General features: G+C 34.4%; 1 protein-coding gene across 16 annotated transcripts in view; it reads left to right on the top strand.

Annotated features, from left to right (window-relative positions):
• Positions 1-24,198, top strand: part of GPHN (gephyrin) — a 667,615-nt gene that overhangs the window by 437,498 nt on the left and 205,919 nt on the right. For all 16 annotated transcript variants that reach the window (XM_032179254.3, XM_032179251.2, XM_032753695.2 and 13 more), the window contains one exon: positions 3,996-4,130. In XM_032179254.3, coding sequence (XP_032035145.1) covers positions 3,996-4,130 — 135 coding nt within the window. The remainder of the gene's footprint in view (positions 1-3,995; positions 4,131-24,198) is intronic.

Here is a 24,198-nt window from a genome sequence, read left to right as displayed (position 1 = left end):
CAACTCTGGAAATTAGATTCTCCCCTCTCCCTGGGGCTTTTTGTTGCTGCTTGTTCAGCAGTAGTAGTTATTTGTTTGTTATTAATTTTTTGAAATACTTTTTCCAAGCTTGTATTTCTTTGTTGTGCATAACCTCCGATGTTTCTGTTGTTTGCTTAGTGGCCAGCTAGTGATTTGACAGGTATTTCTTTAAATGCCTAGAACCAAAAAATTAATAATAATAATAAAAACAAAACAAACAAATCAGAGAAAATCTCCCAGTTTTTGCAGATGAGCTCTTTGTATATGTTAGGTCACACTTCAACACTCAGCCAGGCAATTTACAACTCTTCATTAGTTTTTCACTTCCTGCTTATATAGAGTCTCAAGTTTATCCACAAGTGAGAGAATATAACCTTCTCAGGTCTTTTCTGAGGATGTGCCCAGCCCTGGGCATAAACCTGACGTTTTAGAGTCCAAAGGATATGTGGGAGCTTTTCAGAGTCCTTATGCCTTAAAGTACCTCATTCCATAGCCCTCGCTCCCAGGTCTGTCTTTCAACAGAGTAATCTATATTCACTGACTCCTTTTCCTTACCTCCAGTTTTTTTCTTGACCCCTTGTAATCAGGTTCTGTCTTCATCAAATAATGAAATTTTCTCTCAGGTAACTAATTACTACCATCCTGTTCTTCATCATCTAATTCTTCCCCCTTTTTCTAGTATCCATATTGACATATTCTTCTTCATCATCTTTAGGATCTCATTTATTTCTGTAACTTCAGCAACTGTATATCTACAATAATTTCTAAGTCTGTATCTCCAGCATAGACAGTTGTTTTTTTTTTTTTTAAGATTGGGGTGAAGATTTGTTCTAGACTATGTAATGAAATTGTAAATTTATGTTTACTGATATTAACTGGATCCGCTATGGTAATTGAAAATTCTTTTGCCTTATCCATCGTTTTCATTCATCAATTCATTTTTTGAGAATTCTACCACTCTCCTAAAGTCATCTTTATCACTTTTACTTCCCCTTATTCTCATCAATAAGGCCTCTCCTGCAAGCACCAAAAAAATAGTAGTAATAAATGTCTGTGTCTTTTACTCACAATTTACTTTGCTTTATCATGCCTACTCAATTCCTCAATTTGTATCTACTCTTTTTACTTAACTGGTAATTTCTTTAATAACTGGATGTAATGGCTTCTTTTCAGCTCTCTCTCTCTATTCCTATTCTCTCCCATATTTGTTTTTTTTTAATCTTGCAACTTTCTTCTTTTTTCCATTGCCTTGATACTCACCCATCTCGATTTGCCTCTTTTTTCTCTAATAGTTTCTTATGATAGGAACACCAAATAATTTATCTTCCAAACCAGAATGCTTTTGAAAATGAAAAGAGGTGCTGTTTAATAATTAAGCCAGCATAATAGGTATAAACCCAGATTGTTCAAGGAAAAATCAGATGTATGGTTACCCCATACATCCTTATCTTAGAGATCTTATCTTCCTTCAGTTTGTTTTCTTTTGTTAACTTTTAATATGAATGTTACCTCAAATTGTCAGCCATTGTCTTTTGTTCTTTCACATTTTCTCTGCAGGTGATCTGACACATTTGAATGATTCAAATTACTACCTCCATTGATAATTCCCAAATTATATTTCCTAACTTTTTCCTGAGTTCCAGACGCATACACCTCATCAAATAGCTCCAGACTGGTAGCCCAAAAGTATCTAGCCACAAAATTTAAACTTATCTTCCCCTCAAATATCCTGATTTTTAATTTACATTGAGGCATATATACACACAGAGATATGTAGTGTATATAGGCAGTTATGTGTATAAGTCTGGAGATATATATCACATACACAGAGACATTATTCATGCAGTTGCTTCATTAGATACTGGACATGCAATAGTAGCAAAACACCGTTCCATCATGACAGTGCATTCTAATGTGGGAGACAGACATTGATCAAAGTATCACACATATATATGTTGTGATACTTTCTGTAAGTATGGTCATTGCTATGAAGGAGAGGGATGTGATGTCATGTGAGGTATAAAATGGGTATTTGATCTTCTTTTAAATACATGGCCTTTTTAATTAGATAAGTGGCAACAAATAGCTCTTCAAAATTAGACTGTCTTTCTTTATTTCTTGGAAATATTTATCACAATTCAGTACTCAAATATGTTAGCAAATGGAGTCGTCTTGCTTCTCAAAATTCCCACTGCTTTTCATACTACTTATGACTATATTGTTTATAAACCACATAAAATTTCAAACACTGAAATGGTAGCAATATCTTTGGAATTAAGGATGTTGGTATAGAAAGTAAATAAAGGAGCTTCTATAGAAATAGTATTAGTTTTTGAGGCAGAAATGATGCATAATATTAGGAGTACCTTGTAGTCACAAAGTCTGGCTGTTTCTCTCTCTTTTCACATAGTAAGTGATATTTGTTGATTAAATGTTAATTGCTTATCTTTTTATCATATGTTGCAAGTCTTGTGCACAAAATTTGAAAGTCCTCATGTTCCCATTCTTAGAAGATGTGTGCCCATTACCGGTAGCCCAGAACATGAACTAAATTATGCAAGGCCTAAAGTAATAAATTTATAATCAACATATATTAATAATGTTAAAAATAATCTACAGTATTAGTCTTTATGTTTGTATATTTTTAGAATAATGATAATTACATCAGTCTTTACTATGTCGATAGGTATAGTAACAACAGTAATAATAACCAACACTTATTAAATATTTACCACTTGAAAGTGCTAAATAATCTACACACATTATTTTACTTAACCCTTGCGGTATTCCAGTGAAGCAGATTCTATTGTTATCCTCAATTTTCAGATAAAGGAAGTAGCAATTCAAAAGGTATATCCATCAGGATCCTAGCAGAAGTCAGATAACATGCTTAAATAGGTAATTGAGGAGAGTTCAGTAAGAACCTATAGGATATACAAAGGTTTGGACAGAATTTAGGGAAAACCACAAGACATCATGGAATGCCTGGGACTAGTAACAGTGGTAACCATTAATGCTTCTACCTAATGGGGCAAAGGGAAGGAGTGCTATTAGAATCTAGAGAAAGAGCTGTAAGCCAGAAGGGCAGTCTGACACGAGCTATGATCTTGAGTTGAGTGACACAGCCAACCTTTGATGACCTGGTAGAGAGGGAGCTAGGAGAATAAATGCCAGAGCTTGCCCTATCCCAACTCAGTCTTCTGCCAGTGCCTTCCACTGGCTGAACCCAACTGGAAGCCTGGGCAGAAAATAATTTGTTGATGGTGTCCATACAGGTCAGCTTAGAAAAGAGAGGGTGAAAATGGTTGGAGACTGATCTGAAAAGGAAATGGAAAATATCTAGGAATTAAATAGTTTGCTCAAGATTTCAAACTATTAAATGGCATAGCAAGTATATGAATGGCAAATCCTTTATTCCTAACCACAATACTATACTGCCTCTCATATTAAAAAGTTTTATGAAATGGTACTTGCCAGGGAAAATACTTTAAATCTGAAAGTTTTCCCGGGCGCGGTGGCTCACGCTTGTAATCCCAGCACTTTGGGAGGCCAAGGCGGGCGGATCACAAGGTCAGGAGATCGAGACCACGCTGAAACCCCGTCTCTACTAAAAATACAAAAAAATTAGCCGGGCGTAGTGGCGGGCGCCTGTAGTCCCAGCTACTCAGAGAGGCTGAGGCAGGAGAATGGCGTGAACCCGGGAGGCAGAGCTTGCAGTGAGCCGAGATTGCGCCACTGCACTCCAGCCTGGGTGACAGAGCGAGACTCCGTCTCAAAAATAAAAAATAAAAAATAAAATAAAATCTGAAAGTTTTTATTCTATCTCAAATTGTTGGATGCATTTATACCTAAGAGTAAGTGACACCAAATATGTCAGAGCTGAGCAGCAAAGAATGCTAAAACAAAGGGGGTCTTGATTCTACATGTTGTTGACATTTTCAGAATATTAAACCATAGTTGTTCCCCTTGTTCAGATTCCAGACTCCATCATTTCTCGTGGTGTTCAGGTGCTCCCACGAGACACAGCCTCCCTCAGCACTACTCCTTCAGAATCGCCTCGTGCTCAGGCTACATCTCGCCTTTCTACAGCTTCCTGCCCAACACCAAAAGTAAGTACAGTTCCTTCGCATCTTACACCTGCTCTTCTATAGTAATCTGAGAAAACTAACTAATATTTCCTTCTGCTTGTCAAGGTTGGATTGCATGCAAGATTACACTATGAAAAATGAATAAAGTGTAAGATAGTTCCCACCCATTGTGTCACAAATTGTCATATTAGGCCAATAGTAGGACAATACAGATTTCATTCAAAATGTCTTACTCCTACATCATAGCTAAGGGTATTACTTTCTGTAGCTCCTGTTTCTTTGTTGTAGATTTGTTATTTTTTAGTATACTTAACATTATAGATGTAAAGTTATTTGTTTATGCTGAGGATGAATGTACTTTTGGCCAGTAAACAGCAAGATTAACCAAATTATGTCACCAAAGGGATTTCTTTAAACTTGTCCGGGCTGGGGTAGCTCCCTGCTCTAGTATCATTCCAAATTTTTTCAAACATATTCATTTTGGAATGTTGCTGCCTAATATTTGCAAACAAATCTAAATTTATTAGAAAGAAAGTTTTAATGCCAACCTTTGGGAGAGGGAAGAAGTTTCTCAGTCTTTTTTTTTGTAATCTGTCACTGAATTGTATAGGGTGAGGAAAAGATGAGACACTTATATGCTGCTCACATCTTTGTATACATGATAAATTAACTAGCAGACATTATTACTGCTGTGACTACTTTCTCCTGGAATGCTCCTTTCCTGATTAAGTTAGTCATTTGTGCTTTCAAGTTCTCTATGTGATGGATGCAATATTGGTATCAAAAGATTAACAGTAACATTCCTTATTATTTAATAAGACATGACATTAGACACTAAATTTGTTTTAGGATTCTGACAGTTAACTTTTCAAATTATAGTTTTTTCTCTGTCATCAAATTTAAGGACCTGTATAGCTGTCTTCCTCAATTCCATCTTTTCTATCAGTTTTGTGAATGTTATAATTTAATTTGACTGGAAGGGATCTCAGTTTCTGATGTGAATAGTGCAGTTTGTTGTACATTACATGTTACAATCTTCTCAGCAATGTTTCCAGTGTTACCGTTGTATATCATTATTTTTAGATATATGTCAAAAAAACTGATATTAATTTTATCATTTAAAAAACTGAGGTCCTAAACCTTCAATAAAGATAAACCGTAAGAACATTGTAGACATTAAATGTGTGCCAATGCCATTTGGGTGCCAGTAAGCTACATTTTCAAATGAATAAAAGCAAGGAATTCTTAAAACCTGAATTAGATGGAAGAATCTCATCTATGTCTTTTATATTATTAAAACAAAGTAACTTACAGTTTGACTGCATTAAAATCCAGTTGTACCAGCTAAATTCACCTGTAAAGTCTGGAAAATATTTAAAACTAAAAGTTAAGTTCACTATAAGAAGTTTTGTTCACTGAATATTAAGACCTAAAAGTTGGGAATTCAGAGCTATTCAAGGCATAGTCTCTTTTCCTTAATAATATGCTGAAATCGTAAATATTTTTTGAAAATATTTTATGCTAAATTTAATTATACATAGTAATTCTTGAGTATTTTTATAACTTTGTAATTATATTTTAGTTACAAAGAGGATATTAAATAAAATTTGAAAAATCACTTGGTACTTCCAAATTCACCAAAGTAAAATTCTGAAAAATAATAATGTTAATATTCGTTAAATTAATTTGCTTATTGGAGAACTTTAAGAGAGCAAGTGGCTTGTCTTGATATTTTTTCCTTAGTTTAACACTTAGATGTTCAAATTGACAGTGAATTCATAAAAGCATTATATCTTTGTCTAGGAATAAGATTATATTTCTTTTGAATAATTTTGATCGGCACTAGAATGTATACCTCAAAGATAAAATTATCACTTTGGTGTAACTTTTAATTTACACTTTAAATACTGAATTAGAATATTAATATAATAAAAGAAACTAGTTTGAATATTGATATTTTAAAAGGAGTTAATGTATTCCAATTAGGCATCTGGAAATAACGTTTAAAAAATAAAGGACAGAAGGAAGTGAAATTTATCTTTCTAGTAAGAAAGGTCTCATAAATCATAAAACTGCTTAAGAGAATCTAAACTAGGTGCTCTTATAAGTGCTTTAATACCAGTGACAAATATACTCCTTGTCTTCATGGAGTTTACAATTTAGTCATATATTACAGGTTGAGTATCCCTAATCCAAATGCTTGGGACCAGAAGTGTTTCAGATTTCAGATTTTTTCAGATTTTGGAATATTTGCAGATACTTAAACCAGTTGAACATCCCTAATCAGAAATCCAAAATACTCCAGTGAGCATTTCCTTTGTGCTCAAAAAGTCTCGGATTTCAGATTTTCAGATAGGGATGCTCAATGTGTAAAACAAACAAGTAGATAATTTTAATAATTATAATTTCATATTAATTTAATAATTATAATTGAAATACAATACATGCTAAGAAATGAAAATGTTATGGCGGTAGAAAATAATAGCAGGGGAACTTCATTTAGATAGGGTGAGTAGAGAAGATCTAACATTGCACCAGGGGCATGAAAAATGAATGAAAACCAAATGTGAGCTGTTGTGCTGTGTGGAGGTTTTAGGAATTATATTGATCAATAATGACCACTTTAAAGGCAGGTGTCACCAATCAAGAACTCTTACACTAAAACTTCATTAGTATGTGAATAGTCTAATTCAGTGATGTCAACAGCCACTTTCGCATATCTGTTCTTTTTTATTTAAAATAATGAATGTTTTTGCCTTTTCCACTGAGCCAAATATCAAGACCATAGATTTTAGCACTGAGCTCTGTTCTAGGTGAATTCTTTATTTTAATTTTTTAGCATAAAAATTTGGGGCCGAGAAGTCCAAAAGCAATTTCGGGGTTTCAAATTTGAGATACTGGGTAGATGATAATGTTATTAGCTATACTAAGGAATAAAAGAGAAGTACCAAGTCTTCAGGGTAGAAGAAAAGAGTGTAATGCATCTTGATTGGGAATGTGTTTAATCTGAGGCATATGTGAGACAACCAAGGAGTGATATCCAGCACAAAACTGGAAATACAATTTGAGTTTGAAATTCTTATTTTTACTGCATCTTGGTTATGATATTTATAACTTAGTACATATTAGTGTTAGCCAAATCTCACAGAAATCTTTTCTACATTTCAAGTTTGGCATGCACAGATTTTCATGCACAGAAGTGTATGTGCAAACATATTTTGTCTACATCAGAAATACAATATAGTTTTGAATGATCGGTACTAGAAAGAGCACTTGACTTGATAATAGAAGATCTGGATGGAAATGCTTTTTTCTCTACCTCATAACCACACTAAATTAAGCAAGTTACTTAACTTTACTGAGTTTTGTGTCTATTATTTGACCATCCTTATCTCTACAACAGTGTTTATTAACTCATTAAATAAGTCTTTGCCTGGTAGTAGAATAGCAACAGTGAGCAAGTAGACATTGTTCCAACTTCTGCAAATAGATCAGACAACTAAAAATTAAAATAAAGCATAATAAATGCTAGAATTGATTATCAAGAATACATAATATTATGGAAATAGCTATCAGCAGCACTTAACCAAGTCTTTGTGAAAACACAAAGGGTTAAATAACCAAGTTATGATTCAAAACTAACAGTTCCAACCTTTCCCTCTGTAGCTTTTTATCATTGGGCCATATGTAAGCTGAAACACTTCCTGTCCATCTGCATGTGTTAATCCATTTATTCAGGTCAACAACTATAATAGTATAATATTATAATAAATATTACAATATATCTATATTGCAGTATAACATCCTAAATTATGCATTGATCGTTTAAGATTCTCCAGCTATAGTGAGAACAAAATCTATAAAAATATACCAGGTCTTGATTTCTTTTTGTTTTTTTGGTACCTTCATTACAACCTAATGAAGATAACCATGTATTATCTTTTCTAAACAATTCTTCTTAGATTACATTTTCTCCAGCAAATTTGTTTGCTGAAATGATATTGTATATAGGGAAAAGTCATTTCTCTTTTATATCATATATTTTCTTTTAATGAAATCGGACTGAAATGAGGAATGATTTTCACTCCTCTTGCTTTATGACAGTGAAGTATCTTTCAAGAACAAAGTTGGGATATTTGACTTTCATTGTCCTGAGTAAAATAGTGCCTAAGTCAAATAGTACAAAAATTCTATTTTAAAAAGTATAGACAATATCTAGACTCAAGTTCTAAAATAATGATAGTCTTCTAAAAACGATTTGCTGGAAGAATAATTCTGTAATTGATAAATTCTCTTTTAAAATGAGCATGATTCATAGCTTAGATGAGTGCTGATTTTCAATTATGAAGGACAGCAGCATCTCTATTTAGAAATAAAATCAAGGCCAGGCACAGTGGTTCACGCCTGTAATCCCAGCACTTTGGGAGGCTAAGGCCAGTCGATTGCTTGAGGACAGGAGTTCGAGACCTGCCTGGCCATCATGGCAAAACCCCATCTCTACTAAAAATACAAAAAATAAGCGGGGTGTGGTGGTGCATGCCTGTAATCCCAGCTTCTTGGGAGGCTGAGGTGTGAGAATTGCTTGAACCTGGGAGGTGGAGGTTGCAGTGAAATGAAACCAAGCCACTGCAGTCCAGTCTGGGCAACAGAACAAAACTCTGTCTCCAGGGAAAAAAAAAAAAAAGAAAGAAAAGAAAAGAAATTCAAGAAGCTTAAGATAGAAAATAATAATTAGAGCAAAAAATAAAAATGTTTCAAACTTTCAATTTACCATTCATTTTAGATGTTATTAAAATGAAGAATACTTTTAAACACTGATTTTATTATCCTTTTATTCCCTAAACATCTGAAGTTTGATTTTGAGTAAGTAAATATAGTCTGTAGTCACATATTTTCCTGTACCTTAAAAGTTAGCAAAGAATTTTGTGCTTAGAATAACCAGCAAGTTGTGGTTTTTTTTGCTCTTAGGAAAAAAATATAAATACTATCAATATCTAATTGAACTAAAGTTTATACAACAATTAAAATGTAGATGTATTGAAATATCTTTATATGAGGGGTATATACCTTTAATCCACTAATGTCTAATACTATATTCAAACAAAATATGTAATTATTACTTCTTTGTAGGTTTCTCTTATTGTCCTTTGAGCAAAAGAATTTAGATTGCTCTGGTTAAGTTATATTCTTAACTCAGGGTTTTTAATGTGTGAGTCTGAAAGGCAGTATGAGTTCCTTTACCTATAAAAATGACACTGCTGATTCTATATCAGCATAATATTTTCTCTGGGATGTTTTCCTAGTAATGTTAGTTTTTACAAAGTATTGCATATTGTCACTATTTTCCTTTGTGAACACCAGGGTGATTATGTGATATGGCTAGGTCATTGGCTAAACCTGGGTTCCCAAGTCTCTGGAGAAGCTCATAAAATGGCCATACTTCCAGCCTAAATCAAGTCACTAACTGGTGACGGCAAATCATTTTTCTCCTATTTTTAAGAGCCTAACCAAAATCAATAAGACTATACTAGACATAAAGTTTCTTTGCTTTTGCTGAAATTATATCAACATTGGTATGACAATATGTTCAGCTGTTAATGACATTATAGAAATAGATTCTACACATACCGTCAACACACAAGAAGGTTGGAAACCAGTGAATTAGCGAGATCAAAAATACATTCTCTGAACAGAAATATGTTTTCTTTTGTGAACGTTTACCTCATCTAGGGAGTGTTGAGCAATAATATTCTTTGCATTATTGGTTAGATCCAGCAGTTCTCAAACATACTGGTCTCCGGACTCCTTCATGCTTTTAACAATTATTAAGGACCCCAAATGACTTCTTTTTATGTGAGTTATATCTAACAATATTTGTTGTACTAGGAATTAAAACTGAGGGCCAGGCATGGTGGCTGTAATCCCAGCACTTTAGGAGGCCGAGGCGGGTGGATCATCTAAGGTAGGGAGTTCAAGACCAGCCTGACTAATGTGGAAAAACCCTGTCTGTACTAAAAATACAGAATTAGCTGGGCACGCCTGTATTAGGTGGCACATGCCTGTAATTAGGTGGCACATGCCTGTAATCCCAGCTACTCAGGAGGCTGAGGCAAGAGAATTGCTTGAACCCGGGAGGTGGAGGTTGCCGTGAGCCAAGATCATGCCATTACACTCCAGCCTGGGCAACGAGAGCGAAACTCCGTCTAGCTAGGAATAAAAATAGTAAAGCCTTTACATGTTAACATAAACAACATATTTTTATGAAAAAATAAGTATATTTTCCAAAACCAAAGAAAATCTGAAAATAATGGCATTGTTTTACATTTTTTCAAATATATGTTAATATCTCGCTTAATAGAAAATAGCTGGATTCTCACATTTGCTTCTGTATTAAGCGTGTTGTAATATGTTGTTTTGGTTGAAGAATAAACAAATTGAGCCTCATACAGATATATAATTTAAAAAGGAAGGACTATATTGTTCACATTTTTTTATAATTGTGGATGTTCTTTGATACCATACCAAAAATTTACAATTGTTAGTTTAGTAAAGGTTAGTTGAAATGTTGAATCTAAAACCCTGGCTAGGACCATTCCATACTCATACCTTAAAATCCATTGGTCTGTCTTGCACTTCAAATGGATCTTTTACCCAGGCATGATTTTGGAACACATATATTGGTCATTTGGAAAATATAAATTCTTCCAAAAGTTGACATATTTTGTTATATTATGTCAAAAAGTCACCTTCATTAATATAATCACCAAGCTCATCTAAAAAGTCTGGGATGTTTTGGAAGCTCTTAAGCTCATAGTGGCACATAGACATTTTCTAAGTTCTAATTTATGCTTTGAAGCTAGAAATTAGGCCGGGCGTGGTGGCTCACATCTGTAATCGTAGCACTTTGGGTGGCTGAGGCAGGCAGGTCACTTGAAGTCAGAGTTCGAGACCTCAACTCCATGGTAAAATCCCGTCTATACTAAAAACACAAAAATTAGCCAGGTGTGGTGGTACATGCCTGTAGTCCCAGCTACTTGGGAGGCTGAGGCAGGAGAATCACTTGAACTGAAGAGGTGGAGGCTGCAGGGAGCCGAGATTGCACCATTGCATTCCAGCCTGGGCAACAGAGCAAGAGTCTGTCTCAAAAAAAAAAAAAAGATAAAAAGAAAAGCTAGAAATAGTATTACTGGCAAAAAAGCAACAAATAGTTTTTTCTTAAATTGACAGGCTTTATTTTTGAGAAAATGTATACCAAACATCTAAGTCTGAATAATAATAATGTATTAGTTATTTCATTCTTTCAAGTAAAAATGGTATCTATATTAAAAACTAGCTATTCAGCTTACAACTCAAACAATTGCATAAATAAGTGATTTTCCTTGAGACAACCACCATCCTTTGGTATGCAGAAGTATTTTGTTCATACTTCCCATTTTGTCACATTCAAGGCTCAAGTTTTAATTAATTTAATTTTCCCATTTTGTCACATTCAAGGGCCAAGTTTTAATTAATTTTAATTAATTAAATTTAATTTAACTAATATTAAATAGTAAATTTAACGTGTATAATATTGTCATATAATATTGTAATTAATCATGTAAATGTAAATATTACATTGAGGATATAGTAAATAATTAAATTTACTATGTCATTGAGGACAATATTTCAAACTAGCTTTTTTAAAAAGAAAAACAGAAGATGTCAGTGAATAGAACAGTGATTGTTCATACTACTTGGATCTACTGCCTTAATTTATACTACGATGTCAATCCACCATTGATTTTGTACCATCAGTGCAAATGTCAACGTAGCAAAAAAGGCAAATAATGTCTTAGTACTATTACTAAAATAATTTTGACTTTGTCAAGCCCTGAAAGGGTCTCCAGGACCCTCATGGGTTTGTGGATCAACTTAAAGAACCATTGATAAAATCAAATGAGCAAACTGGCTTATGTTTCTTGAAAATATTCTGGATCAAAATGATGGCTATTAAATCCTTTATACATATATATATATATATATATACGTATTTTCCATAGAAGCAGTATTATAGTGGTATACTCAGTCCAAGAGATCTGATCCTTTATGTAAATGACTACCGGTATCATGGTTAAGCATTATAAATAGTTTACCCATCCTCTGTGATCCAGGTTAATCCTAGGGCAGGGAACACCTACACCTCTCTGATTCCAATGAGAGACTTCATTAAATTTTTGAAGGTATAAGACCAGAAGTTATAATTCCCAGCTAACTCCATTCATTTTCAATGTGGTATTACTTCTGCACTTGGATAACAACTAATTTTCCCCAGGATATTCTGTCTACTAATAGATAACATACAAAGCCCTCTTTTAAGAAATAGGCCAGATGCAGTGGCTTACATCTGTAATTCCAGCACTTTGGAAGGCCAAGGTGGGTGGATCACCTAATGTCAGGATTTAAGACCAGCTTGGTCAACATGGTGAAACCCTGTCTCTACTAAAAATACAGAAAGTTAGCTGGGCGTGGTGGCGGACGCCTGTAATCCCAGCTACTCGGGAGGCTGAGGCAGGAGAATCACTTGAACCCGAGAGGTGGAGGTTGCAGTGAGCTGAGATCACACCACTGCCGTCTAGACTGGCGACAGAGCAAGACTCTGTCTCAGAAAACAAAAAAAGAAAAAAAGAAATAACCTGGTTGTTGGCAGATAATTCTATTGAGTATATAATTGGGGATAGCTCATTTTTGAAATCAGTTTAGAACACTTAAAATGGGGGAAATTCAAATAAAAATGCAAATTTTCAGTATTTTCTAAAAAGTCAGATCAACATTGCTGGCCCACCACTGATATAATACACTATATCAATACTCAGCTAATATTCTTTAGACCCTCCAAACTGTTTTACTCACTTACATTAAATGCCTGACTCCTATGGACATTTGAGTAACTGATTTCTGCCCTAATTCACTGTTATCTAATTTCTTGTCCTTTATAACATGTTTGTTTGGGGATTTATTCTCATTTGTTAGCGAAGCAGAATTTTGAGACTTCAAATAAAAGACGATTCCCTTACACCCTTTTCTAATGAGAAAGGCACTACCTAGTATGGGAAAGAATTTAATATTTTGATGAAACTAAAATTACATAATAAAGCATTTTAACTATTTTTGGTCTACAACTTATTTTCAATAGTTTTCCTCTGATGTTCTGCTGGGTATATAGGATTTTACATCGATTTTTCTTTTTTCATTCATGCAAGTGTCCCCTTTGTTTTTCATATAATTATCATTATAATGATAATTGAAAATGAAACTTCCCCATCTATTTCTAATTATTTAATGGTCACAGAACTATGTTTATTACTGAAGCTAAATGTTAACAACTATGAAATATATAATTGCCACTCTGAAGTCTAAACTTGCAAATGAAATTTGATATCTGAGAAGATATAGCAAACCAAAAATTGCTAGCTGTAGAATTAACATTTTATAGCTAAGACAGACTGTAAGTGGTATAGTTTCTTTTTTGTTTAAAAAAATGTACATACTCATTTGGAAAAAATTTTTAAAACTCACATAAAAAAGTTCTTATAAAATACCCTTCATAAATAACCACTGTTAAAATTTTGCTATATATCATTCTCTTATGTTTTTCTATGCATTTAAATTCTTATCATAACAAAAAGGCAGTGATTAAGAGCTCAGTTTCTGGAGTCTGACAGGCCTGATGATGAATCACTTACTAGATGTGTGGCTTTCAAAAAGTTACTTCACCACTATAACCTTAATTATCTCATCTGTAAAATGAAAAATCATGATACTATTTGCTTCATAGGGTTGTCTTAAGAATTTAAGTTGGCGCCTGTAGTCCCAGCTACTCGGAGAGGCTGAAGCAGGAGAATGGCGTGAACCTGGGAGGCGGAGCTTGCAGTGAGCCGAGGTTGCGCCACTGCACTCCAGCCTGGGCGACAGAGCGAGACTCCGTCTCAAAAAAAAAAAGAATTTAAGTTAAAAATGTATATAAATCACGTAGCACAATGATTGAAATATAAGTACTCATTAAACAGTAGCCATTATTATTAAATTGTCTATAGCTTCTAACCTGTCTTGCTTACTTAGTAATATGAGCATCTTTCTATGTCATGAACATCTTTACATGTTGTAAATTATCTTCTACAATATTACTTGGATTGTTTGATATTCTAATTGATAGATGTGACATAATTTTTTCACCAACCCGTATTTTGGATATTTCTGTTGTGTCTTATTTTCTAGTTTTAAAAACAATGCTGTAGATAATCTTTCAGAAGTTAAAGGTTTTGGAATCATCTCTTAATCAAACTCAGTAACTTCTGTTATTTCTACTTTTATTGAAAGTATATGCAGAGCTTTTAGGTCTAAGATTTCTATATTTTACATTGATAGCAGGAACAGATCATTTTTGTGTCTTCATGAGTTTAATGATATATTGGAAGAAGCAGTTTTTAGCATTTGCATTTAACTGATTTACTGGCAGACATTTAAAAACTATAAACCCAAAGTTGTTTGAAAAGCTAACAAGCTTGAGTGTGTAAAAGTATTACACTGCGAGGCACAACGTATTGAGTACCAGCCCTAGTCTGCCATATTATAACTTTATGAGGGCTGGGCACAGTGGCTCATGCCTATAATCCCAGCACTTTGGGAGGCCAAGGAGGGAGGATCACTTAAGCCCAGGAGTTCAGAACCAGCCTGGGCAACATAGTGAGACCCTGTCTCTACAAAAAAAAAAAAAAATTAATTAGCTGGGCATGGTGGTAAGTGCCTATAGTGCCAGCTACTCAGGAGAATCACTTGAACCCAGCCGGTTAAGGCTGCAGTGAGCTGTGATGCTGCCACTGCACTCCCAGCCTGGGTGACAAAGCAAGGCTCTGTCTCAAAAAATAATAAATAAATAAAACTATGAGGACTAGTTGACCTCAGTTTCTGTTATTTGTAACATCAAGATATTAAATAACCTCTAAAGTCCCTTGTAGGCTTATAATTCTGTTCTTTTGAAATAGTTCCAGTATCAACTAAAAAATATTTTTAAGCCCTTCTCTCTCTGATATTTTATTAATCTCCAATTAATACAGAATAATTTACACTTGTTTATTTTATCTTTTGCATTCTATTCTAGTACATAAAGTACTAGAGACAGAGATTATTAACAGAAAATGTTCTAACTTCACTTAAGATCTTTTACATTTAGGTAAAGTTTGTCTCTGTTAAATGAAATATTGATTTCTCTTGATATCCACTCTAGTTTTGTTCAAGTTATAAGAAGCTAGGAAAGTGAGCTGTTGAAATACAAGAAATTGTGAAATTAAGAATACTAGCTTTCAGTATAATTAAATAGCTTTGATTCATCTCAGCTGTTTTTAATTGTTTGGGACATATTTTATATAAAACAGCCCAACAAATATAAGTGGTCCCATCATTATTTCAGCAACAGAATTTATTAGTTATAGGCATGATTTAGATCTATTTAATATCCCATTTTGACTTTAATATAGAGTACATCCCATAATAAACTATCCTCTGGATCTTCATATCTTAAAATGATACATATTCTAAAATTAGGTATTTTCTGGCCCAAAATTTCAGGATTATCTCCCTACTCATTCTACTTTTGTTAAAGAGAAAACACAGAGTAATTCAGAAATTCATTGAATATTTCAGTGAACATTTTTAAATGCATATTATATGTCAAATACTGTATTAGCTATTGGGGATACAGCAATGAATAGACATTTTAACCCTGTTCTTAAGGAGCTTATAGTGGTAATATGTGAAAATAAAATATTTACAAGAAATCTACCATATACAGGGTTGACAACCTCAAAGAGCTCTTCTAATCCAGTAGGAAAAAAAAAAGAATGAGTAGAAGGAGGTAAGCATAGTCATTTAATAAAATAAATACATGCAGCACAGAAATATGTGCGGGGGGAAGTACACTCTCACTAGAAATCTACTAAAAATTTCAAACACAAATTTTGCAATCAAATTGATAACTATTTGAAAACTGTAATCATCACTACTATAATGAGCAATGACATGAGTATTTCTTTTCACACTAATAGGTATATAACCTTTCAAGCAATAAATTTGTGTAACCTTTCATACACATGTGTTGTATACGTATGTCGTTTACTTAAAAGTATATGCAGGCCGGCCGCGGTGGCTTATGCCTGTAATCCCAGCACTTTGGGAGGCTGAGGCGGATGGATCACGAGGCCAGGAGATCGAGACCATCTTGACTAACACAGTGAAACCCCGTCTCTACTAAAAATGCAAAAAATTAGCTGGGCATGGTGGTGGGCGCCTGTAGTCCCAGCTACTCGGGAGGCTGAGGCAGGAGAATGGTGTGAACCCGGGAGGCGGAGCTTGCAATGAGCCAAGATCTCGCCACTGCCCTCCAGCCTGGGCGACAGAGTGAGACTCTGTCTCAAAAAAAAAAAAAAAAAGGTATATACAGAAATGTATGTGCTGTATAGCATACATATATATATAGAGAGAGGCAGGACCTTAAAATGTTATGTGTTGGCCAGGCGCGGTGGCTCATTCCTGTAATCCCAGCACTTTGGGAGGCCGAGGCAGGTGGCTCACCTGAGGTCAGGAGTCTGAGACCAGCCTGGCCAACCTGGTGAAACTCTGTCTCTACTAAAAATACAAAAATTAGCTGGGTGTTGTGGCAGGTGCCTGTAATCCCAGCTACTTGGGAGGCTGAGGCAGGACAATCACTTGAACCCGGGAGGCGGAGGTTGCAGTGAGCCGAGATCGCAACATTGCACTCCAGCCTGGGTGACAGAGCGAGACCCCATCTCAGAAAAAAAAAAAATTATGTGTTAATCAATCATTTTGTCTCTAGAAATGTATCCAAAGTAAATTATTAAAGAGGCCATCTCAAACTATGTACAGGAATTTTTATCACAGCATTATTTATATTTGTGAAAAATTAGAAATAATTTTAATGTGTATGGAAAATAACTTGTATTAATAGTACACACATATATAAATTATTCTATAACCTTAAAAATCATCTCATTAAGAATATTTAATGACATGAGAAAATGTTAAAACTACAATGTATAGTTTAAAAATTAGTAAACAAAACTGTGTAGGAATAGAATTGCAAGTTATTTCACAATATACATTATTTTTAAAACCAGGAAAGTATACATATCTGTTTGGTTTTTGTTTGTGTATTTTTTTTAGATAGGATCTGGTAATTACATGGATGTCCTTTGGCCTGTTTTTCAGATTTGTAGCCAAACTTAATAAAGCTAACTAGAGTTATTTATACATATATTTACAGGCATACCTTGGAGATATTATAGGTTCAGTTGCAAACCACTGCAATAAAGCAAAAATTGCAATAAAGTGAGTCACACAAATTTTTCGGTATCCCAGTACATGTAAAAATTATGTTTATACTCTCCTGTAGTCTATTAAGTGTGAAAAGGATTATGTCTAAAAAAAAAAAAAAACACTGTGCATACCTTAATTAAAAAATACGTTAGTCTTAAACCATTATCACAATCATCTGAGCCGTCAGCAGGTCATAATCTTTTTGCTGGTAGAGGGTCTTGCCTCAATGCTAATGGCTGCTGACTGATCAGGGTAGTGGCTGCTGAAGGCTGGTGTGGCTGTGGCAATTTCTTAAAATCAGACAAGTTTGCCACATTGATTGACCCTTCCTTTCACAAAAGATTTTGCTGTAGAATGCAGTGTTGTTTGAATGCATTTTTTCTACAGTGGAACTTCCTTCAAAATTGGAGTCAGCCCTCTCAAACCCTGCTGCTGCTTAATCAGGTTTATTTATGCAAAATCATTTGTTGTAATTCCAACAAAGTTCACAGCATCTTTACCAGGAGTAGATTTCATCTCAAGGACCTCCTTTCTTTGTCCATTCATAAGAAGCAGCTTGTCATCTGTGAAAGTTTTATCATGAGTATCACAGTAATTCAGTCACAACTTCAAGCCCCCCTTCTAATTCCTGTTCTTTTGCTATTTCTACCACATCTGCAGTTCTTTCTCCTCCACCAAACTCTTCAACTCCTAAACATCCGTATGGTTGGAATCAACTTCTTCTAACTCCTATTAATGTTGATATTCTGGGCTCCCATGAACCAAAAATGTTCTGAATGGCATCTAGAATAATGAATTATTTCTGGATGGTTTTCAATTTACTTTGCTCAGATCAATTATAGGAATTACTATATGGCAACTGTATAGCCTTACAAAATCTGTTTTTTAAATAATATCATTTGAATGTTGAAATTACTTCTTGATCTATAGGATGCAGAGTGGATGTTGTATTAGCAGGCATGAAAACATTATGTCCTTGTATATCCCAATCAGAGCTCTTGGATGACTAGGTACAATGTCAATGAATACTTATATTTTGAAAGGAATCTTTTTGTCTAAGCAGTGGATTTAACATATTTAGTAAACCATGCCGCAAAAAGATGTGCTGTCATCTAGGCTTTCTTGTTCCATTTGTAGAACACAGGCAGGGTAGATTTTGCATAATTCTTAAAGGCCATAGGACTTCCAGAATGGTCAATAATCATCGGCTTCCACTTAAAGTCAGCAGCTGCATTATTCCCTACCAAGATAGTCAGCCAGTCCTTTGAAGCTTTAAAGCCAGGCATTAACTTCACCTCTCTAGCAATGAAAGTCCTAGATGACATCTGCTTCCGTTATATAAGGCTGTTTTATCTACACTGAAAATCTGTCGTTTAGTATAGCTGCCTTCATCAAGGATTTTAGCTAGATTTTCTGGGTAACTCGCTGCAGCTTCTACAGCAGCACTTGCTGCTTCACATTGCTCTTATGTTATAGAGACATCTTCTTTCCTTAGACCTCATGAGCCAACCTCAGCTAGCTTTCAACTTTTCTTCTGCAGTTTCCTCACCTCACTCAGCCTTCATAGAATTGAAGAAAGTTACAGCCTTGGTCTGGATTTGGCTTTGGCTTGAAGGACTGTTGTGACTGGTTTGGTCTTCTATCCAGATCACTCAGACTTTCACCATATTAGCAATAAGGCTGTTTCACTTTCTTCTCATTCATATGTTCACTTGCATACCACTTTAAATTCCCTTCCAGAACTTTTCCTTTGCATTTACAACTCAGCTGTTTGACACAACTGGCCTAGCTTTCTGGCTGTGTCAGCATTCAGCATGCCTTCCTCACTAAGCTTAGTCATTTCTAGCTTTTGATTTAAAGTGGTAGACATGCAACTATTCCTTCTACTTGAACACTTAGAGGCCACTGTAGGTTTACTAATTGGCTTAATTTCAATATTATTATGTCTCAGGGAATAGAGAGGCCAGCCCACAGAGAGGTAGAAAGACAAGGAATGGTCAGTCTGTGTGGCAGTCAGGACACACACAGCATTTATCAGTTCAGTTCACTATCTTACATGGGCACCATTTGTGGTACCTCAAAACAATTGCAAAAGTAGCATCAAAGATCGCTGATCATAGACAACCGTAACAGATATAATCATAGTAAAATGTTTGAAATATTGTAAGAATTATCAAAATGTGACACAGACAAGAAGTGAGCACTTGCTGTTGGAAAATTGGTGACGATAGACTCGCTTAACATAGGGTAGCCATAGACAAACCTTGAACTTGTAAAAAACGCAATTATCCATGAAGCACAGTAAAACGAGGTATGCCTGTAAACCACAGCATTTTTACATCCAGGCTAAGCCAGTCTCTTCTTAATCCTGCTGGATAGAAAATTGCATCATATTTCAATGGAAGTTCAAAGATAAACTTTTTTTGGTCTCGTACAAATAATTAAAAAAAATTAAGAACATATAATGTGCTGCCTAAAGGTTATTTATTTTAACCCACATAATAACTCTTTTATTAAAGATGGGTTTTATAATTTCTTTTTAGACAGATAAGAAATTTGGAAAAAATAGTTTCGGTTTAATTATTCACTAGTTAGTGAACAGGAAATAATTTATATAAAGGTCTAATTTAACATAGATTAGATTTATATAAAGGTCTAATTTTGTATAGATTATACTGTCTTGGAATCAAAACTATATAGAACTTTAAGATCAAAATTATAAATGTATAATAAAATATAAATAAATAAATGCAAATGTTAATATATCATTAGACATCAGAACCTTTAAAAAGGATGATTTCCTGGCTGGGTACAGTGGCTTACACCTGTAATCTCAGCACTTTAGGAGGCCGAGGCAGGAGTATCACCTGAGGTCGGGAGTTCGAGACCAGCCTGACCAACATGGAGAAACCTTGTCTCTTAAAAACACAAAATTAGTTGGGTGTGTGGTGCATGCCTATAAGCCCAGCTACTCGGGAGGCTGAGGCAGGAGAAACACTTGAACCCGGGAGGCAGAAGTTGCAGTGAGCCGAGATCGCGCCATTACATTCCAGCCCGGGCAACAAGAGTGAAACTCCGTCTCAAAAAAAAAAAAAAAAAAAATGATTTCCTAAAGATAAAAATATGGCAGAGGGGTTTAGAGGATCTGTAACTTGCCACCGTGATTCTAATTTTTGACTTCTCACTTCTTACTCTTTGCAACTTTCCTTGACCTTTTTTATCCTTTTATTAGTTTAGTTTTATAATTGTATTTCATTTCCTCCAGAAACACATTAGTAATTATTTTTCCTTGACACATTTGTATATTAATCACCTCTCTTTCATTTCTTTCTTCCTTCCTTTATACTTCTTAATAAATCACAAATTAAACAAAATGTTCTATGATAAGGCACCAGCTTTATTGAAAGGGCTGAATAATATAATATTATAGTGAAGTGAAATATTAATTCCAAAAGTACTTTGTTATTTATAGGAATTTGTTTAAATGTTGAGCTCTTAAGCAAAACTTTTTTAAAAAATCTTTCTCCAAATCATAGCTACCAGAAATGATCTATAGCTGCCCCAATATATACTGAGTGATACTAGTTGGAAAATAATTTCTAAGAAAAAAGTTTTATTTCTTTTCATTGATAATCATAATTTTTTTTAAAAAGCCATGATATGGTATAATAAGGTTAAAAATATTAGTCTCAGAATAGTTCTGAAGGTAAACTAGATCTAAAAATAAAATGGCCAACTCCTTAGCACAAACAGAAAAAAATGTTGGTTTAATCTATGTAATTTTATTCTAAACTGATACAAAATGTATTATGGAGAGAAGGGGAGAAGGTCTACATTCATTATTCCATAGGTAAGAGACTAAATTTAATGAAACAACCTGAGAGTCAGAATGTAATATCAGCTGTACTTTCATATTATTTATTGATGCATTCAGAAAGCCACTGAACTTCTCCAGACCTTGGTTCCCTTATCAGTAAAAGAAACACACAAAATATACAACATTTTCTAAAACATTTTCACCAAACATTTTGTAACTAAAGAAAAATATGAATGCATATACCCAGTGATATGTGAGTCTGCGTTAATGCAGTTATTATAAGCCTGAAATTTCTTTGAAGTTTTGTATTTTATTTTAAAAATTAATATCAAGTTGATTTTTAAACTCTGAAATACATGTTTGGTTTAATTAAAATACTACATTTACAATTACTTATTTTTGGCAAGAGAAGTGAGGGTGGGGCTAGATAGTTTTCTACCTTGTTAATGGTAGAAATCGTTTTACAGTGAGCTCAGTTTTGGAAAACTGAGCTAAATCAAAGGGAATCAACACCACATATTAGTTTAGGATCCAGGCAATTTCTTTTGTTGCATAATATTACTAGAATCCAAATTCTTGGAAAAAAAGTAAATACAAATGTCAAAGTCATTTTACTGCAGGCCAAATCCTGGTAATTAATCACTGAGGATAGTTTCCCCAGTAATTAATCCCTGAGGAAAGATTCCCAGAATGTTGCAAAAGAGGTAATACAGTGCAACATTTTCAGAATATTTCTAAGGAATACTTTGTTAAATATATTCTAGTTGAGAGACTGAATAGAAGATTGAAGTGTTTTGGATCCCATGGATAATATCTTTTAAAATCTTGGTAAAATACTTGTCAAAAGATTTCTTCATGATTAATGATGACATTTTTTGTTTTGCTACTAAATTTTGATTATCAATATATGTAAGTAAACTAATAATCTCAATTTACTCCATAATCCTCACAATTATTTACATTCAATTCTCAGACTTTGTTTATAATACTGTGATAGTACAATATAAACATTTACAGTTTAACCTCTCTTAGCTACTGATAGTGTTTTGCCTTTAGAAAAGTATAAATAAAAATAGCTAATGATGTGAAGCTCTTATTATTAAGAAGAGTAAAGTCATTCATCTTATCTGGATGCTAATCTTTTGTGATTTCTTTTAAATTCTTATCTAAAATATAATAATCAAGCATTTGGCCGGGCATGGTGGCTCACGCCTGTAATCCTGGCACTTTTGGGAGGCTGAGGCAGGCAGATCACATAAGGTCAGGAGTTCAAGACCAGCCTGGCCAACATGGTGAAACCCTGTCTCTACCAAAAATATAAAAATTAGCCAGGCACAGTGGTGTGCACCTGTAATCTCAGGGAGATTGAACCTGGAGGCAGAGGTTGAGTGAGCCAAGTCATGCCCTCATCCAGCCGGACAGAGCCAGATCTGTCTCAAAAAAAAATAATATTAAATTTGTTAGTGTGATCTTTTTTTTTTTTTTTTTTTTTTTTTTTTTTTTTTTTTTGAGAGAGTTTGTGCAGTGGCGCAATCTCGGCTCACTGCAAGCTCCGCCTCCCAGGTTCACGCCATTCTCCTGCCTCAGCCTCTCCGAGTAGCTGGGACTACAGGCGCCCGCCACCACGCCCGGCTATTTTTTTTGTATTTTTAGTAGAGACGGGGTTTCACCATGGTCTCGATCTCCTGACCTCGTGATCCGCCCGCCTCGGCCTCCCAAAGTGCTGGGATTACAAGCGTGAGCCACCGCGCCCGGCCCGTGAATTTCTTTTATGTATACTACCCCACTATAACTGATGATTAATGGAGGACTAAAATAAATAAGGACATTACATTTTAAATCTACTGATTTCACTTTTCTCTGTTTCTCAAATTCTAGTTTATATAGACATCCTTTTCAAATTCTTTCTGAAGCTTTTCAGTATTAGGTATCATTGTTACCTGTTTCAGAAGCTGCAAAAAAATCACATGAAACTTGAATTGTAGCTATTTCTGGCTTTGAAAAACACCTTGGCTTTCTAAGGTTTTCCTTTTATGATGGTTTCAAAGACAGGCTTGTTTATAGAAATTTGAAATCAAGCATTGATGAGCTATTTGCTCCCAAAGTCTCTATATAAATCAGTCCTATAATCTATTTTTTACGTTCAGAGTTTAGTGGTAACTGTCTTTTTTTCTTCTTATAATTCATTCTTTAAGTTTCTATACTTGCATTTGGAACTGAAATGGTACAGGAAAAATGTCTTCCATATATATAGTAACGTAAAATTTCTTCCACAGATGGAGAGAGACAGACATAGTTACATATACATACACATTCTGTTATAAGCATCAATTTTTTTCCATCCCATATATTTTCAGGCCTGCTAAGGGAATGCTACTTTAAACTAGAAATTAGGGACTGTTGATTTTGTTCCTAGATTTGTCATCAACTTCCAGTGTAACCTTGAAAAAGATACCTAATGTTGCTGGGCTTAATGTAATTTTAAGCCTTCTAGAAATAAAAAACAACATAGAAAATGGTGTTCACTTATTACTGTGTAAGTTCAGAACATCTTCACAGTTTCTGAAAATTTTCAGAAAGCCTCATGAGGCATCAGACTCATATTTTTATAGGAATCTACCAACTCTACCTTAATAATCTAGATATTGTGAATCTGCATTTAAGATGGAAAACAGCTTTTGATATAAAGACCTCAGAAATCAAAGAAAACAGCACAAGAGGATGAGCAGATATTATGAACTCACTCTGAATTCACTCCATAGGGAGCCAGCCCCTCTCTTATAGGTGCTGATGTTCTAATTAGTATCCATTGTTTCTAAATTTGACAATTCTGTTCCACTAAGAAGAGTTAGAACTGGTGATTATCTTTTGGCCATAACGTTTAGTTAATGCTGAAAAATTAGT

This window comes from Hylobates moloch, unplaced genomic scaffold (assembly GCF_009828535.3).
Source record: "Hylobates moloch isolate HMO894 unplaced genomic scaffold, HMol_V3 SCAFFOLD_16, whole genome shotgun sequence".
NCBI classification, from domain to species: domain Eukaryota; kingdom Metazoa; phylum Chordata; class Mammalia; order Primates; family Hylobatidae; genus Hylobates; species Hylobates moloch.
Note: the sequence above shows the minus strand (reverse complement) of the source record. Positions and strands in the feature narration are given on the sequence as shown.